General features: G+C 51.6%; 5 protein-coding genes across 5 annotated transcripts; 2 read left to right on the forward strand and 3 right to left on the reverse strand.

The window, feature by feature from the left end:
• Window positions 1–277: 277 nt before the first annotated feature.
• Window positions 278–2,821, reverse strand: HO133_008843 (uncharacterized protein; the record flags this gene model as incomplete). Its single annotated transcript, XM_037299706.1, has 1 exon — window positions 278–2,821. One exon carries the CDS (start codon window positions 2,819–2,821, stop codon window positions 278–280), a length of 2,544 nt encoding a protein of 847 aa, XP_037155707.1.
• Window positions 2,822–3,325: 504 nt separating this feature from the next.
• On the forward strand, window positions 3,326–4,143 carry HO133_008844 (uncharacterized protein; the record flags this gene model as incomplete). Its single annotated transcript, XM_037299707.1, has 2 exons — window positions 3,326–3,812; window positions 3,920–4,143. 2 exons carry the CDS (start codon window positions 3,326–3,328, stop codon window positions 4,141–4,143), a joined length of 711 nt encoding a protein of 236 aa, XP_037155708.1.
• A 5,045-nt stretch (window positions 4,144–9,188) lies between these two features.
• HO133_008845 (uncharacterized protein) lies at window positions 9,189–10,820 on the reverse strand (the record flags this gene model as incomplete). Its single annotated transcript, XM_037299708.1, has 2 exons — window positions 9,189–10,523; window positions 10,596–10,820. 2 exons carry the CDS (start codon window positions 10,818–10,820, stop codon window positions 9,189–9,191), a joined length of 1,560 nt encoding a protein of 519 aa, XP_037155709.1.
• Window positions 10,821–11,190: 370 nt separating this feature from the next.
• Window positions 11,191–14,187, forward strand: HO133_008846 (uncharacterized protein; the record flags this gene model as incomplete). The annotated part of the gene is made up of 6 exons (XM_037299709.1): window positions 11,191–11,742; window positions 11,792–12,142; window positions 12,252–12,401; window positions 12,447–12,566; window positions 12,626–12,713; window positions 12,761–14,187. The coding sequence occupies 6 exons, from the start codon at window positions 11,191–11,193 to the stop codon at window positions 14,185–14,187; spliced, it is 2,688 nt and encodes an 895-aa protein (XP_037155710.1).
• A 536-nt stretch (window positions 14,188–14,723) lies between these two features.
• Window positions 14,724–19,014, reverse strand: HO133_008847 (uncharacterized protein; the record flags this gene model as incomplete). The annotated part of the gene is made up of 3 exons (XM_037299710.1): window positions 14,724–16,937; window positions 17,009–17,144; window positions 17,816–19,014. The coding sequence occupies 3 exons, from the start codon at window positions 19,012–19,014 to the stop codon at window positions 14,724–14,726; spliced, it is 3,549 nt and encodes a 1,182-aa protein (XP_037155711.1).

Here is a 19,014-nt window from a genome sequence, read left to right on the forward strand (position 1 = left end):
GATAAGCGAATATTGGAAAATGGAAAATGGAAAATGGAAAAATGGAAAATGGATTTTCGGTGGTTGACCCCCTGGTCGAAATGGGTTGCCGTAGTAAAGTCCAGAGCGAAGTAAACCAAGCATTTCGGAGTAACACCCGCAGCGCACTAACGAAGGAATCTTCGGCGCGAACGACCGTCAGACGAAAGCTCATGTTTCTTGTATCGCTCGGTAACTTGTGCGATAAATCACTTCGTAGAGTCCTGTTCTTCTACCGCTACTATCTGCCAGCTCGTAGTCACCGGACCACCCAGTCCACGCCTGTAGTAGGCGGTAAGTCAATCTCAGGGAGCATGAATGTGCCAACCTTCACTAGGCGTTGGGTTGAGAACCACATCTTTTGATAGCCTTGGAAGATCAAACCATATTGCCTCTGGGAATCCTGCAGCAGGCTGACAGCGTACGCGCATACCCCTTCCGGCAGATTCTTTGCCCAATCACCAAATCGGCAATCCTTCTCCAGAAACTCACCCTTCATGATGTGAATCTGCATTTGTGAGTCATTAGGATTTGGAAACTCCGTTGAAGCTACAATGCCTGCCCGCTTGATGCCCACACTCCCGTCTTGCTTGATTGTCCATGTCTTCACCGCCGGATGATCTTCTGGAGTGTACCTGTGCTGGATTGGCATTGCAAGAATGCGCGAATACCAACCGTTGGTGGCGGAGAAAGGCATCATAGAGCCCTTATGTGAGCGATTGAATATATCATACCACTTTGGTATGTTCTGACGTCTTGTCACAGATTCGTAAAACGATGCACCCAGCTTCGATGCAGCCTCCTTAACAAACGCTAAAGGGTAGGTATCCAGGACTAAGTCCGTGTGGGCCTCCGACTCGGAGTTGTACCAATCCGTGATCCCTAGAGCAGACATGATAGCCGGTGCTCTGCTGCCTGTACATTGGCGAACGTTTGCCACCATTAGCAGCCCGATTGGAGATGGTGATTCGAGGAGATTGTCCATTCTCGTAATCAGACACAAGTCCTGAAGCTGTCTTGGGCCGTTGGGCCATTTCAAGTATAGATGCTTGTCGGATCGGAAATGCTCGTCGGATTGGAGGAAGATACTATATTTCGAATATTTTGTCATGGTGCCCTCTGTGAAGACCTTATATGGCATTCCGTTGCGCCAGACACTTTCTACGGTGTCTATGAATGTAAAGAAAGTGTCAAGAGGTACAGGTGTTCCAGCTCTATCGTTCAATGGCATCCAGTCTTGAGCGACAAAGGTGATACTAGGACAAAGCATTGCTTCTTGGAGGGTCCAAAGCGAGGAGAACCAATTCGCAGGTTCCGCAAGCGTCTCAACATCATTTGACAGTGCCGCGCGTGGGCCAGTTGCTGCTAGCAACCCGGCAGAATGCCGTTTTTCCACTTCGGCAGGATCGCTTTGCGATGAGAACAGCTCGCTGGTAGTATCGGCTTCATGACGCAGGGGAGGTAGAAGCGTGTCAGTGTCATAAATACCAGGACAAGTAGTGGCATGCAAATAGGAGATTCCAAGCCAGTCCAAGGCTTTCATAGTCCCATTCCACTGTCTTGCGTCATTTATCCAGGCTATGCAGCGAGAAGCATTCTGGAAGATCAATGCTTGACGATTTATCTCCTCATCCGCCTTTCTGGACCCATCCTGAGGAATACAAAAGAGATCGATCCAGATGAAGCGTATCTGTGGTCGAATTTGTTGTAGATGCTCAGGCAGTCTCTCGACTTCAAACTTTTCATTCCGTGGGACAAGCCAAGGCACTCCATCTATCGGAATAGCTTCTTTCCGCCATCGACCCCAGGTATGACTTACACAACAGTACACTGGCTCAGTGCTCAGATCGTTCACTATCACAGTACGCCTTTGTTCGACGTCCCAGAGGAAAAAAGGCATTTCTTTATGGTCGCCTTCTCTGCGTAGCCAAGGGCAAGGCTTGTCCATTGAACCCATGTAGAAGCCGGCGTCATATGTCCTGCATCCTTTGATGTTCATATAAGACGTATAACCAAGTCTCTGAGCTGTTGCGTGCTGGACGGCCTTAGACCTTGTAAACCGAAGAGTGGTGAGTAGGATTCCCCTGACGTGTGGTTCCCAATGATGCGGATTGAATTCCCGGTTGAAAAGATCGAACATGATTGAGTGATACACAGATTTTCGAAGTTGGGTGAATGTTTCTGCGTCTGGGTATGCCTCGCCAAAGAAGTAGATCATTGGGACTGGAGAAGAAGCAGCGGCTTCGAGAGACGCTATTGCGGCATTCGACAAGCTTGAATCTTGATAGGTTCCTGACCACCAGTGTGTCAAGATGGTCCATGAGACCTTTTGAGAAAATGATAGAGAGCGGCAGAACTGTGGCTGCTCTGCAACTACCTCGCGAAATCTGCGCCATCTAGCGAGGGCTACAGCCGCATCTCTGTCTCCGCTGCGAATGCTCGTACCCAAGTACTTCTCTAGTATCATGCCCAGAGGTACTTGCGACCAATCGGAGGCTGTCAAAGATACAGACCTAGATTTATACTTCCTCATACCTTCGGATAGTCTCCGATCATGTTCCACTTCATCCTGCCAAGTCTGCTTCGGGAAGCCTTCTTCAAGTCTCACTCTCTCTAATTGATCATACTCGGTCCATGCATCATGCCACAACGTTTCCCAAGACGCCGAGAATATGTGCTTTTTCCGCAACTCCGGCATCATCCTACCATCGAATCGTTGTTTCCAATCCGCGTAGCGCGATTGTAACAGCTCTTCCTGCGAGAGCGGATCATCATGAGCCGAAGTCGAGGTGGGGGAGGCCATTTGTACATCTAAACACCGGATCGATACGCCTCCCAGGGCTTCTACGAGTGAACATGTAGGCCGCGCAGAGTGTTATAACTAGCCTATGTTAACCATTACGAAAAACCCTCTGCCGACGTCAAAGTATCCACAATGGCCAAGACATTGCCGCTGGCTTGCACGCTTGCAAGCGCAGCCGCCGACAAATCAAAAGACCACGGCGAATCATTCTCCATGAAACGTGCAATTTCAAACCCCCGTACATATGAATAGCTTTCTCAAATAAAGTCGTGTTTCATTGTACACTACTTATGAAACCAAAAACCTGTATTTACGTGTTCGACAAAAGGGCGTCATGATAATCAAGATGCCTAACCGCTGTCCCCTCGTCTTTGGTCGCTGATATATTCTAACAATGGCCCTCATCTGTTTGACACTCGTCTGTTCATACTAGCCATCAACCTCTGCATTTCTCCCTCATCGTCGCCACTCGCTCTCCTCCCAACCCTACACCTGCCCACAGCAATGCATCTCCCACCCCTCCCCATCATCCTCATCCCCCTCCTATCCACCCTCACAGCCGCCGTCCTCGTCGTCGAAACCTCCACCTCCACCTACACCGCCGCGGCAGCCACCTCTTCCTCTCCCTCTCCCTCTTCCTCCCCTTCCTCCCCCACCAGCTCCACACCCTCCGCATCAGCGCAATACACCTCCGACAGCACCTTCGAATCCTCCATCCTCAACAGCACCAACACCTACCGCGCCAACTACAACGCCACCGCCCTGGCCTGGAACGCCTCCCTCGCCACCTACGCCACCGCCTGGGCCTCGAAATGCCACTTCAACCACTCGCACGGCGCCGCGGGCGAGAATCTCGCCGAGGGCTACGCGAACGTGACGGACGCGGTCGACGCGTGGGGCCGGGAGGGCAGTCGGTACGATTTCAGGAACGGAGGCGGGTTCAGCGAGTCGACGGGGCATTTTTCGCAGCTGGTCTGGAAGGGGACGACGGGTGTGGGGTGCGGGCGGGTGGATTGTGATGGGCAGGGGGGCGTGCCGGGCTGGTTGGTCGTGTGTGAGTATTGGCCGGCTGGGAATGTGGTTGGGGAGTTTGGGCAGGAGGTTGGGAGGGAGGTGGGGAGGTTGGAGGCGGAGGCGGAGGGGAAGGGGGAGGCGGGCGAGTATCTGGCTTATTTGGCGGCGAAGATGAATGGAGGGGGGAGGAAGGGGGATTCGTGGGTGGGGTTGTTGACTGTGGGGGTCGGGATGTTGACGGCTTTGTGGTTGTGAAGGACGCGCCTGGTGCGTGGGAGGTTGGATTCATGCCTCATGAATGCGTGTAGCGCTGGGAGTTCGCCTATAATACCCTGTTTGGCAGTACATAGAACCGAGATTTCTGAAGCACGAATGTGTGTCGTGTGAACATTCTTTGCATTTTTCTAAGCATACATGTGCTGGGTATCTAGCTGAGCAGACTGGCTAAACCCGGCCCCTGACGCCTCTGGTTGAAACAGATACGGTTTCGTGCAAAGAGCTAGATGCACGCATGTCCATTTTCTTAACGCCCTGCCGGTCAGCTCTAGTTCTAACGGTGCAAAACGCTCCTAGCAATGCTTGTCGTCTGGTAAATATTGTTTGTAATGGTGCTCGTGACCCAATCTGGTGCCGAGATTGGTGACGATGCGACTCAAAGTGGTGAGAAGAGAGCAGATGAAAGAAGCATTCAAGTGTACCTTCGTAAGCTTCACTGCAATCATGCTGGGCTGATCGAGGATGCTGGTACGATTGGGCCTTCAATGATCGCAGCATGTGCATTGGCACTTGTGAGCAGCAGATACAACACCATTAAGGGGATGCGGGCTGCCAGGTAAAAGGGTTTGGGTGGAGCCTATTGCAACGTTACTTTAGCGTATTCTCGAAGACGAGAAGAAGCTGGTACGAACTTTGCATGTGCAGCGACGGATCAGTTGGTATATCCGCCTCGGTCCTGGATGTAAGAGGGGAAGCAGTCGCCGAATTATCAATCCGGTTAATCTTCGCCTTCAGATTGTAAACATCCTGCGCCGTCACCGCCGGGTTGTACTGCTGCTGCAACAATTCCAGCACCTGCTTCGGACTCCTCCCCGCCTTGAACGCCTGTCTCGCCTCCTCCACGGCCTCAGCCGGTAACTGCCTCAGACTCGGATGATTCGTCGCGTCGCCTGACGGATCGTGTCCGTTGTGCTTATCTTCCATCATGGTCAACACCCAGGTGCCCGTCGAATTTCTCTTCGCTCTCGCTTTCCACTTGCAGCCAACCAATCTCTTCTTCCGATTCTTCCGCACGCGTGTCTCGTCGGTCAGCTTCCAGTGGTTGACATAGTCGCCGCCGCGGTCGCAGCGCACGTATGCGATGCCCCGTTTGTAATTGTTGCTGGCGGTCACGCAGGCGTAGCCGTGGAGGCGGGCGTGGTCTTGACAGGCTTGCATGAGTTGCTGGAGGTCCGGGTACTCGCCGGTAGGGGGTGGGGGCATGCCGTTGTAGGGATCGGTGGTGTAGGCTGGGAGGGACGGAGGTGGGGCGGTGGGTTGCATGAATTGAGATTGGGGCGGTGGAGGAGGAGGGTAGTCATCGTCTCCGAGATAGTCCATGGCTGCGTCAATGCTTGTGAGGCCTCTTTTCGGCGTACTCTCTTCTTCTGACCTTCGATTTGATAGCTGTATGACAGGACTTGACGTCGAGGACATTTAGCGTCGTTTCTATGCCAGGAACGCCAAGCATTAAGCCTTGGAATTTCTGTGAATCTCTGTCATTTCTGTCGTCGCCACTCGCTGATATGATCAAACTTTTGTCTTCAATCTCTCACTTGTAGCATATTGTCCAGCTATCGTCCACTACTCTGGTGACCACCGTGCCATATCGATACGCATTCTATGAATCAACAGCGAACCATGTCTGTCTCATCAGGGCGTGTCTTGCCTGGTCCCTTTATGAGGCTGCCCGTCGAGCTATTGGAAGAGATTTACATTCTATCAGAGACACACTCACTGCCACATGTCTGTCGAAGCTTCTACATCGCCCTCAACTCAGACTTCACTCGTCTTCGCTTCTGCACACGTCTCTTCTATCTCAGTAATGCTCGCAAAGACCCGGGGCCAAAAGCTGTCCATCTGCGCGATGAACAAACCAAGATCTTTGCACTGGATTGGTTTACTGTAGACTTTCTACAGAGACTAGTAGCCGCCGTGAATTACATGCGTAGTAGTGACGGGATGGAGGAATACGTAAGATCAAAGCTATCTCCAACTACCTACTCAGATACTAAGAGCAATACGCAGATCGACCTTTCTCCCTATGTCAGTGGTGCGCACCTGCCCGCTCGCCCGTTACGTGGGATTTGGAGCCAAAGCAAACTCGAATTCGTTAGAGAGCTTCTCTTCTGGAGGCCCAGAAGCCTCCAGAAAAAACTCTCTAGATAAGCTCCGAGTCTGAGGGACGCCGTTGCTGAAGATCAACGGGAGGCGGTGAAGGTACTACTGGGATACTACCGATGGTTGGGCCTGACCCTAACCGCAATGCTTTCAAATCTCCTGTTTCTTCCTGGTTGTGGCTCTATCGCGCTGAAACTATTCAATTGGCTTCACAAGAAGGGATCATGTCTCCGCTCTATTAGGACGACCCAGAATTGCAAAATGGATGAAGAATAACGGCAAGAAAGAGCGAGAGAAGCGTGACACCTAATGAGATGGGTGGACCAATAGCATGGTGGGATAGATCACTCACGGAGTCCTTGAATGAAAGGCGCGTACTCCAAAGCGTTACTGAAACGCAAATGGATCACAACTCAAAGCATTTTAAACGGGCTTCTCAACGCCACTATTGCATGATCCAGACTTACTGCCCTGTTATGATGCCCAAAATCTACCAATCGCGTACCACTTCCTACCACTTGTGCGCAAAAGCCCCATGGAATACGCCTAATTCTCAACCGAACCCCCAAAGATTATCCGTTGCGCAGGCAAGAGCGTAGATAAAAAGTGGTAAAGAAATTATCGGAAGTAAAAGGCATGAGGAATGTGTGGGTAGTTATTGATGCCATGGTTGCTGGCGTGCCTCACAACGTTTGTTTCTCTGAAGATGAGTCCTAGTTCACACGTTGTCTGCGCAGGTGCTTCTCTAGGGCTACGCACTGCCGGAGGGTGACGGATACCCTTGGCGAACGGCATAAGTCCGTTCCATAGAGTTATCTCGATCCTTATAGTTTCAGGGAGCACTAAATCTTTGAGTCTTGCTGAGTAGAGTCGGACACCGATATTGGATTTCGAAACGAATATCGGTTGATTCAGTGTTCACTTTAAGATTGACCGCGCAGGAGAAACACAAGACATTCGATTGTCGTTTGCGTCGTGAGATATTGGTTCAGCCACTATCCAGATGAAAGACTGCATAAGACAAATCAATGACCAGGGAAAGATGCCCTCAATAGAACGTGGCCTCTCCGGACATCAAATTGGTAATGGACATCCGCCTCCGACTTAGTGCTCAGACCGATTCAAAAGATCATTCCTCCCATACTCTTTCCATCCTAGACCATTAAAAGCCATTGTTCCACCACTTGGAACTCGGATCGCGAATCGGAAGCTGGGAGGCTGTCAAACCGTCTTCGCTCACGTACAGAACGGACTGGTGGTGATACGCTTCGTCTGAAGACGAGGCGTCCCCAACAGCGGGGACTAGATGCGTGCCATCCAAGAAGTCATAGCTTGATTGGACACCCAAGGATACACCCAAGCATCCATCTGGGCTAGTAGTACTGGACGACGTGGACGGATTGTCGCCATGCGCACTCGTGTACCGTGCATATGGGTCTTGAACGACTCTAAACTCCAAGTCTAGCTAGTAGCTGTGGTTGCATATCGTAAGGTATTAGAGAAGTCACTTGCAGCGTGCAGCGACCTGGCCTAGATTGTGGGTGTTTAGATGATCTTAGACAAGTGACAGGTGTGCCCAATCTTGCCGCATTCTCAGCCCACGAATACCGCAAGCATGTTGCTTGCAAGATGAATCAAGGACGAAACACGGCCGTGAACGCTTGGTGAGGCAAGGGTGGCTTTGCTAACTTCAAAACTGAGACCATCTTAGGTCAAGGACGAAACCTAGCCGTGAAGGATTACTGCGGTGAGAGTGGTTTGCTAACGCTAGAGCCGAGAGATCTCAGGCCGAAGACAAAAGATAGCGAGGGTGGCTTGCTAATCTCAAAGCTGAGAGTGATAATTCTCAAGTCAACGTGCGTCAGCTGCCCAAGATTACTTCGATCTGAACAAGCCGTCACGAAGCATATGAGCGAAGAAAAGGAAAAGATGCCCAACCAAGTTCATAGATCTACCGTCGCTGGGGCGAGTGTGGCTTGTTAATCCGCAGAGCTGAGAGAGACATCAGGCCGGGGCGTCAGCTGCTCTGCATTGGATCTGAACAACTCGTCACGAAGCGTATGAGCGAGAAAAGCCAAGGCGTGTCCAGCGAAACTTCATACATCTTACGCTACCCGCCCTCGGCTATGAATCATGATTAGCAATCTCGCGAGCCAACTATCCAATACTTTTATAGCTCCAATATCAAATCGGTTACTGCGTGAGTTCGAAAAGCTTAGCGAGGTTTTCATCAGCCAACTAAGGTACTCAGAGAAGCGAGTAGTGTGACCACGGTTACGTGTTGTGCTTGATCCCGGTCCGACATCCCCTGAATCTAACCTGAATGAGCAACAAACCCAACAAAAGATGAGTGTATAATGAACAATCCGTATAAGCGGACCGGACCATCGGGTAGGGAGCGAGATCCTTATGCCAAGGATGCGCATCATGAAAAAATGGCACGACCCCTATCGTTGGGGCTGGACGTGAAGAGATACCTGGAAGGCCATCTAGACGGTCGTCTAGTAGACCGAAGCGGTTACTCCAGACCAGACATATGGACCGGAGACCCATCCATCTGGGGGAGGATGTCGCGGCGGGGACCGAAGGCCGAGTCTGGCAGCGACGAGAGGACAGGATCCAAAGTGTCACGCTAGCAGCTATACGAACCTGAGGTATATTTGCTACTGGAGAGGATGGCTATGATGGCGGTCAGAGATGAGAATCACGTCAACGGGTACATGATTGGAGCCGTATCTAGCCATGGCTTGGCGTTGATGGGGAGGAGATGGCGATTGAAGGGATGATGTCTGAACGTCATACCAGCAATCAGCCAAGTGAAGACATCGTCGCCACTACCTGGTGCTGGGTCTCCCTTACTGTTTCTGCATAACCGAACTGTGACTTATGTCGTAGCACCCGTTGTTCAAGAAGATGACATAATCATGACTCAACATAGATGAGCTTGTGTCATTGAATGGCTGCTTCACCAAACGTTTTAATGTCTCCACACTCTCACCGCCTTGTCTTTCCCTCCGCTCGCAACCTTGCTTCCATCGGGACTCCAATCAACTGCGTACACCTCATCCTGATGCCCTGGCAAGTCTTCTTTCAACTTTGCAGTCCTAATTTCCCATACCTTCAGCGTGGTGTCCTTGCTTCCACTAACCAACAGCCTGCTGTCGGGGCTAAAACAAGTCATATATACTGGCCCAACATGGCCTCTCAACGTAGCAATGAACTTCCCGTCCCTTGCATTCCATAGCTTGACATGATTGTCCCAGCCAGAGCTGGCGATGAAAAGACCGTCGGCGGAGAACGTAACGTGATTTACCTGTTTTTGATGCCCAAGAAGGCGAGCAAGAGGTTTGGTAGTCTTGGATGGTTCCCATAGATACATTGTGAAGTCATCACTGGCCGTCACTAGCCTCTCAACTATCTCATTGCTAATGGTTGCAGCTTTATCAAAGCGCTCTTTTGCCTTTGCAATCTTGCCTTCCTGCGTTGGTGGCACATGACCTGTGTGGTCATGATAGGCCGTTCGTAGTACAAAGTCTGTGGAGAGAGCCAAATGATTGACCCAATGGGCATGGGAGGAGAGCGTATGTGCGAGAGTACCGTCACTTGCATTCCAGATCTTTACCGTTTTATCGTGCGAACATGTATATATCTTGCCGGTCCCACCCCAGCGAACGCAGGATACAGATCCCTTGTGACCACTGAGCACCAATTCGATCCTCTTAGAGACAATGTCCCATACCCTTACGGTGGAATCTTTCGAAGAAGAGGCGAGCCGTGGTCGGCCAGGCGTCTGGAGATGGTAAGGTTCCCACGCTAAACTGGTGGTCCATTTACTGTGACCTTTGAGGGGTGCACCTAGTGATTCGCCAGTCTTGGGGTTCCATAATCTGACTGTGTTATCCATCGAACCTGTAGCTACCGTCGAATCATCTGGAGACCAGCTGACTACCAGCACCCAACTCGTGTGGCCTTTCAAAGTGTGAATGGGTGTTCCAGTGTCGCAATCGAATATCCGAGCAGTCGAATCTCCACTGCCTGTTACTAGTCTTGATGATGACGAAGGCGAGAACGCTGTTGCTAGTATGGCTTCCCCGTGCCCTGGTATTGAGGAGGAGCATCTTGATACGGCACGGACTCGAAATATTGCTTGGGGGGTATATTGGAGACTGATAGAGTCTTCGGTTGTCTTCAGGCCAGGCTTGAGAAGGGAATGGTAGAGATCATCTGATACATCAAGAGCGTTGTCGAGTCGGGTGGGATCAGATGAGTCAGAGCGATAGGAGAACCGATAGGGGATTCGTTCAGAGGCATCCTGCGAAGGGTCAGCAACTATTTCTGCCTTCGGTTGATGGGGAGAACAACTCGTGGTCCTGGGAACACCTACGTTCCTCTGCAACGTATTCAACAGCAGCTCCAGATTCTTCACCGTAGCATCTCGGACTGGCACAGAGACCGGTGGACCGGCTGATATGCCAGAGGCTTGATCCAGAAATTGCACTCGGATTGATCCCAGGTTGTCAGGGATTGTGTCGACATCTTGCTGCGCTCTTGCCTTCTCGGCTGTAGCGGTGCGTTGACGCTTGCTTGGTGGGGGTAGAGTAGTCGCCATGATGAGTTAAACAAGTTTACGCCAGAAAAAGGTACACAAGAAAAGATGTACCTTACTCGAAGACCCAAAATATTCGATGCCTTGAAAAGTGCTTAGACTAGCGAGCGGCAGCCAAAACATTTAAGTACCTTATGTCCGAACGTTTGACCCCACGTGCCCCGAGCCGACCCCTACCCGAACACTGTTTCACCCCCCAACAGCCCCTTGCCGAGTCAAGTTTAGGCCGACCTCACCAACTTTGTTTCATCTCCATCCTTCTCGTCTCCATACTTACACGATCGGACTGCAAGTGAGCGGCAATTCCTCAGAGAAGAGGAGTAAAATCCCTACTCGAGCCAGCATCGTCAGGTAAGCGGACGGGCCATCCAACATGGCGGCCAGTAGTCGTCCATCCACATCTTATACTTCTGCTACCACATCTTATCCATCACGCCCGTATGATGAAAGTACTACCCCTCGTCCAAGCACAAGCATGAGCAGGGCTACCACTAGTCGACCGCGGACTGGTAGACCTAGAACAGCTGCCTCGACCATTGGTGGGGATCAGCAGATCATCTGCGCTATCAGCGAATCCAGAGGACTTTCTCCTATCGTCGGCTTGGCCTTTGTCAACATATCTACTACTGAAGCTGTTCTCTGTCAAATATCAGACAACCAGACTTATGTCAAGACCATACATAAGCTTGCTTGTCTCGAGCCAACTGAAGTCCTTGTCATGATTACTGCCGCACAGCCTAAGTCAAAGCTTTACTCTGTCATTGAAGGCGACCTTCCCCACATCCGCATCAGCCCAATAGATAGAAAGTACTGGGCTGAGACGACAGGGATGGAATACATTCAACAGTTGGCAATGAAGCAGGATCTGGAAGCTCTCAAAGTTGCTATTGAAGGCAACTATTACGCAATTTGCTGTATCGCTGCCGTGGGTAGCGATCTAGCATGCTTCTCCGATCGAGGCTGAGTTGTTCCAGGTGCTCAAATACATTGAGCTCAGCCTCTTGTACTCCTTCCCTTTCCATTCTCTTCGCATCACATACCAGCCGGCTGATGGCGCGATGATGACCGATCTTTCAACCATTCACGCATTAGAGCTTATTCAGAACCTGCAGAATGCCAGATCGAAAGATTGTTTGTTTGGTCTGCTAAACCAGACCCAGACGGCTATGGGCGCTCGAGTCCTTAAGAGCAGTGTTCTCCAACCGTCCACAAGTGCCGCCTACTTGACGAAACGCTATGATGCCTTGGAGGAGTTGACCACGAGAGAAGACGTTTTCTTCGCTGTTCGACAAGGCATGACGATAATTCTCGATAGCACATTGACCGTGCGCTGACAGTCGTGGCAGCTTTAAAAGCTTTTGTGGACGTTGACAGGGTCTTAACGGCGGTCAGTTTTTGTCCAGCTATAGAAGCAGCGGAACCTGACAAAAGCAGATCACCCTGATCCCTACGAAACCCTCCATTCAGCACTCAGAGCAATCAATTAACAATGTCATCTCACTTAAGCAATACGTGAAGTCGATTCCTCCGATTTACGAAGCACTGGAAACTACAAGAAGCGAACTGCTAGTGGGAATATACGAGGTAGGAAATGCTTGTTGTCTTTGATTGATGGCGCTGATAGTGTAGTTGTGCTCTCCTGCAAATTATACCGACGTGCAAGCCATGATCGATGACACCATCAATGAAGATATTACATACCAGGTTCAACCTCTGGACTTACGTAACCAGAGGACATATGCAGTGAAGGTTAGCCGCTGTCCTATCGGGTTTAAAAGATCGTTGAATGATCGGGCTTCTCTCCACAGTCAGGAGTCAACGGCCTTCTTGACGTTGCAAGACAGACGTACAAAGAGGCGAACGCGGACGCTTACCAGCTCGTCACAGGTTTGGGTGGTGGGTCGAGCACCGCCTGTTTGTCTTGTGGAACTGACCAAATCCAGAAACCCATGAGATAGCTCTTGAGATGAAGTACGACACCGCCAGGCAGTACTACATCCGCATCGCTGCATCGGAGATAGAGGACCGCAACCTGCCAGATGTTTTCATTAACGTCTTCAAAAAGAGGAACATGATTGAGTGTCAGACCCTGGATCTCCTTAAGTGGAACCAGAAAATAATGGACTCTCACCATGAGGTGCTTCAACTGAGCGATCGAAGCATACAAGAATTTATCCAGAATCTCCGTGCGGAGATCGCGCCTCTGTTCAAGATCAGCGATGCTATTGCACTCCTCGATGTCACTGCTTCTTTCGCGCAGTTGGTAACCACCCAGGACTACTGCAGGCCCGAATTGACTCGCACCCTCGCTATCAAGAGTGGAAGACACCCTATCCGAGAGAAGATACATAAAGAGAAGTATGTCCCCAATGACGCATATGCCACACGGCAAAGCAGGTTCCAGATCATCACGGGCTGCAACATGAGCGGAAAAAGTACCTACATCCGATCAATCGCTCTAATGGCTGTTATGACTCAGATAGGATGCTTTGTACCGGCTTCCTATGCATCCTTCCCAATCTTCCACCAGCTCTTCGCCCGCATCTCAATGGACGACAGCATCGAAGCGAATGTCTCCACCTTTGCGGCCGAAATGCGCGAGACAGCTTTCATCCTCCGTAACATCGATGCTCGAAGCATGGTCATTGTCGACGAGCTTGGTCGAGGTACCAGCACTCGGGACGGTCTCTCCATCGCCATCGCTGTCGCAGAGGCTTTGGTGGAGAGTGGGGCCTTCGTCTGGTTCGCCACTCACTTCCGCGACCTGGCAAAGATCCTTGCCGAGCGCAGTGGCGTCGTCAATTTCCACCTCTCCGTGGACATGAGCGAAGCAGATCAGATGAAGATGCTATACAAGGTTGCCAGCGGTGCGGTCCAAGAAGAGCATTACGGTCTTGCACTCGCCAAAGTCGTCGATCTGCCTCCAGATGTCCTGCGTGTCGCGGAGCAGGTTTCCAAGAAGCTGACGTCGAACATGGAGAAGCGCAAGAAGAACTCCAAGACTCTAGCACTGGTCAGGCGCCGGAAGCTGATCCTCAGTTTACGCGAACAACTCATACAGGCACACGAAGGGAATATGAACGGCAAGGTGCTGGCCACCTGGATGCAGAAACTACAGGACGAATTCGTGAACCGCATGGCCGCTATTGACGCGGATGCTGCTTCAGCGGCGGACGAGAGCGAGGAGGAATCGGACACTGGGACCGAGGTCGAGGCTGAAGCCCGGACAGAAAGTGAGGCGGAGGACCGCTCCGTGAGCCATGGTGGAGGTACCCGGCCGGAAGAACCAGCCGAGAGCATGGAATGGAGCCCCGAGCCGCGCTTCGAAATGACGGGTGCTCTCCAGTCCGAAACGGGGGATGAGAGTTAGATGGCCATATCGTTCGCGAGGCGGCAGAGTCTGAGATGTCATTTCGCTTGTGCTCGAGCTCGTTCGATGATCAATCGGGCATAGATTTCGGAATTCTACGCTTTTGAAGTCATCATGTGGCTTCGATCGAGCTTCATCTATGTTCAATAAAGATATCTATGCTGCGCTTTCACCCGTCCATGATCCAGATGCTATCTTAAATTATAGCAACATCGACCATGTGCATGGTCCTGCAGTTGAAATCCCGTGTTCAAACCAACGTTTGCGCCGGAGTGTTGGCTTAAGAAGGGACCACGCCTAGACATTGTTGCATTCCATGGATCAGCTATCGTGTAATCCGTGCTAAGATTGACGCTTCTAGTATCTTACCAGCGTCGCGCTATATAGTCTATGTACATAAGATCATCAACCCCGTCGAAGATATCACATAGGGTTTCCCAAAAAAACTGTTTAAGAGCCGAGCCGAGCCGAGCAGATCCTGGGCATCATACGCCGTTGTCTATGTCTAAAGATGGGCTGCAATTCAAGAAAGGTGATTAACCAAATTTGTACAAAGTCTGCTTCTTATTCCCCTTGCCCTTTTTCTTGCCCGCTTCGGGCTCTCCGTCTGTCTCGGCCGCAGGAGTGGTACTCCCACTTCCACCATTCGCAGCCCCCCACGGATTAGCACGATTGTTGCTTCCCCTCCCGTCGTCCCACCGCACAGTCCCTCGCGTTAGTCCCATGATCATGGTGTTGGGCTTTGCAGCGGCTGGTAGCGCGGGGAAGGCATCTGCCGCTGAACCGTTCTGTTGGCCGGAGGTTGAGGGTCTGGATAGTGGTCGCGAGGATGCTGGTGGGGGTCTGGATGAGGAGGAAGGGGCAATCCAAGGTGTGGCGCCAACGCGTCCCGCGCCTGCTCTGTTGGCCGAGGATGCAGGTATCGACGGGAATGGGTTCGCGGCCGTGGAATTGCCCCAGCTACCTTGTTTGCTAACTGCCGAGCGTGATGATTGAGCTGTGGAGCTCTTCAGCTTGAGCACTCGGTGGCCTCCACTACCTGCAGCAGCGGCTGGAGAGCCAGGTAAGACACCACTCGGCCCTGGCAATGATGGATAGTCCTCATTGATGGCGCGCCAGTCATTCCACGCCTTGAGCAGACCATTGCGCTTTGCTTCATTTTCGTAGATATCGGCAAGTTCTTTGATGAGTTTGCCTAGATCCGCCGAGGGAACGTCAAAGAGGGAGAAGAAGGAGTCGATGAGTTGGGAGGCTGTGATGGTGGATGTGCGATAGGACGAAACGCTGCTGCGGAAGTCTGAGATTTTGGGTTGGTCGTACTTGAGCATGGTCGAAGCGCGGTCCATGACGGAGCTGTGCTGCAATCTTCGGGCTTGTTCTTGTGGGGTCACTGCTGGTGCGGCTTGGGCAGGTGCTAATATTGTATTAGCGGCGGAGTCGAGACGGAGATTGTCTATGGCTGGAAACGAGCTGTTTGTGGTAGTATGATTCCTAGGTGCTGTGACTATGTCTTGAACTCGGCCTGTGGGCCTCGCAGCGTATGCGTCGGTAGAGGCCATTTGGTCGTCGAAGGTCCTCGCAGTGGCTGACTGAGCACTTTGGACTGCCATTTGCCTCTGATAAGCGAGCTCATCTCTACGCAAAGGTTGTGCGGTTGACTGTGGGAGAGCCTCAGTGTTGGGATCTCTGCCCCTTCCTCTGCCTCTCCCCTCTCTACCCTCTCTATCTCTCCTGCCTCCTCGATTGTCTTGGTGCGGAGTCCTATAGTCGAAGGCCGAGATGTCGACTCTCCTAGCATCTCTCCTGGCATCTTTGGTCAGACCATTGGGATGTGCTTCGAGTTGATGCGCCTTGAGATCCATCGCGGATTCGAAGACAACAAATTTCTTGTCCATGCACTCTTGATCTGCACACAAAAAATGATCTTTCCTGAAATGTTGCTCCAATGAATCGTAATTCACGTAGTACTGCTGTTGCCTTGCTGGATTCCTACGATCACAGATGTGACACCTCTCATGCTTATCTCTACAATGCGTATACAGCTCGTCGTCTCCATAGAACCGCTGTCTGCAGAAGCCGCATTCTGGATGTCCCTTGAAACCGCTTTGGTCTACGGCCCCGGGATGGTCGTCTCCGAACTTTTCATGCTTCTTCAGATCTTGTTGTGTGAACAGCTCGTGCTCGTGTGTAAAGACCTTTTTATTCCTTGTACATAGATCACACAGGACCTTGTGGTGGATACTCCTGACATGACGGTGAAGATCCGGCCATCCCCGACAGGCAATGTCGCAGCTTTCGTCAGGGCAATTGTACCGAAGTAAAAGTATTGTGTCACTGTGGATTTCTTTCTGCTCGTACTTGATACCCAGCACTTCATCGGTCTCTTGGAAGTCCGCCTCAACAAAGTCTTCGTAACGCTTAGTGGCATCATCAGTGAATATGACGAATCTGGCTTCCGTCCGACAATGAGCGCATGCTCTCGTCTTATACAAAGCCCTCAACCTCAAGGCGCAGATATGACAAGTCCGGTGATTACAAGGGGCAACAGAGTTGTGGACCACAAGCGAAGCACATATAAAGCAGACTTCAGCTTCGACTTCGTCCTCCGTCCCATTCTGCTCCTTGTTCTCGTCGCCCTCTTTCGTTTCGGCATCTTTGGTCAGGCGACCACCAAAGCTGCCTCCACCGCCGGGAGGTGGTGGTATGGGAGGTGCTGAGGGAATCGCTGAGCTAGAGAGGCCTCTTGCTCGCTGATTGGGTCCTCCGTTTGGTCGATTGGCCCAAATCCCCCTCCCTCCTCGTCTATTTCCACCCCTCGCACCTTGGTTTTGGTGCGGGCCTCTATCTCCACCAGGTCCTCCTCCTCCTCCTCTTCCTCGCGAATAGGTCCCATGTATGTGATTTTGCGGTTGCGAGTCGATGATTGTTTGGGCGGTTTCGGAATGGGTCCCGGATACCTGTGTTACTGAGGCCATTGCGGGTTAATGGCAGTTGGGAATGGGAGAGTTGGAAGGAATGGAATATGTAGTAATAGGGGTCCTGTCTACTTGAGCATCTAACTGGGAGTTGTACTCATTTGTGAATGATATCTGGCAGACGTAAAAAGAGTATCGATGCGTTTAGTGGGGTTCATTGAAATACAATTGCTTGGCAAAACATATTTCTAAGGCGCTTAGTAAGTCAAGTCATGCGCATTTTGATTGGTCAGATCAGTACCTACTGAAGACAGGTGAAAATTTACATACCGTATCTACTTGCACCCTAGTAGCACATACAGTCTAGCGTTCTGTGAAAATGTAGTTATAGCTGTATCTACCGCAAGACGTAGATATTGTCCGGCCAGGTTCACATCCTTAATGTAGGTACTCGGATCTCGCGTATGCGTGGCTACTTTACAACATAGCGAGTGAGCTAATCGTGCTACGGTGCCACGCACTTATGTAGCTTGTTTGTGGCACGATTAGCTTGTTTGCAATCCATCAGTCAGAAGACTCTATCCTATCGAATCCATCATTATCCAGTCAAACAAATTCACGGCGCCTTACCAGGCGTGGGCACAATAATAATGCCGAAGCTCTGTGAATCCGCCGTCACGTAAAAATATAGGTCCACGATATGTGTGACTCACGAATGCGTGGCCATCCAATTATCGGGAAGTCGGAAGTCCGGCGGCAAGGTATACTGTCCGTGGCAATGACCCGGAGTATTGCAACCTTCAAGACCGCAACGCCCATATAAGCGGCAGTAGCAGTCGTCAGCGCGCGGGCATGCTAGGGTATTGAGCCGCTCTAGGTCGACACCTCGGTATGCACCAGGTGACGAGGTCTGAGCGTTAGATTCACCTTGCTGCATAAACAGGATGTGCCAGAGATACGACAAGATTCGGCCTGCGATTCGGTCGTCACGCGGTGCAACACTTCTACTCTGTGAGTGCTCGTCCGTACCACTGTCGCTGCTCCCGTCGAGTAGCCATTGTCTCAAAGCGACGTACTCGTCACGGGAATGCTGCCATACACGATTGCGCGCAACGACAAATTGCGCGCAACACTGCGCGCGGACGGCATCATTTCGACCTAGAAGAAGTCTCCCACCATCTTTGGACGAGGCGTACTCATCGGCGATGGAGCCCAAACCCACAGCAGACCCATCACCACCGAACAGAGCCGCGAAAGCGCGCGGCAGCGCCGCATCAGATGTCGCGCGGGCGTTCCACGGCTCCAGCATAGCGCTCAGAACTGTCTCCAGGCTGCCCTGCGGCGGCGCCGAAGAGGACGAGCACATGCTGGCGCTCCAGTCGCAACGCAGATTATGGTAGCCCGACGGCGCGAGCGCCGCAGAAACATTGAGAGCGATGAGTAGAGCTGCGTTGTCGTAGTCAGGGGCATCGTTATGCCAAGCCCAGCGCGCGCCATGTACGAATACTGCACCGGCTGCAGGGATGTCTGCGTAGTTGTCGATTAGAAACGTTAGATACGCCATTGCCTCATGCCCGCGGTTTGCAGGGACTTGCAAATGCGTCTTGTGTATGTCGGCCGGTGCGTCGGCAGTGTAAACGCATAGGTGATATAAATTAGCCAGCGCATCGAGCCAATTGGAGTCGCCGTCGGCTGCAACTCGCGACACGACTAGTGCCGGCTTCGAGCTCCCTGCCAGGCCGGGACAGATGCCGCGAGTCTTGGGTAGCGTGGTAGAAGTAGTCCTGTAGCGAATTGTAGTCCATGCGTAGGTTTTGTTGTTCGGTTGATGACGGTTGAGGTACACGATAAGAAACAAAGCGATGGCGAAGAAGCAAATGTTCACGAGGCTTCTCCGAGTTCTCCGTCTCAT

This window comes from Letharia lupina (assembly GCF_014066315.1).
Source record: "Letharia lupina isolate WasteWater1 chromosome Unknown contig_5, whole genome shotgun sequence".
Classification (NCBI taxonomy): domain Eukaryota; kingdom Fungi; phylum Ascomycota; class Lecanoromycetes; order Lecanorales; family Parmeliaceae; genus Letharia; species Letharia lupina.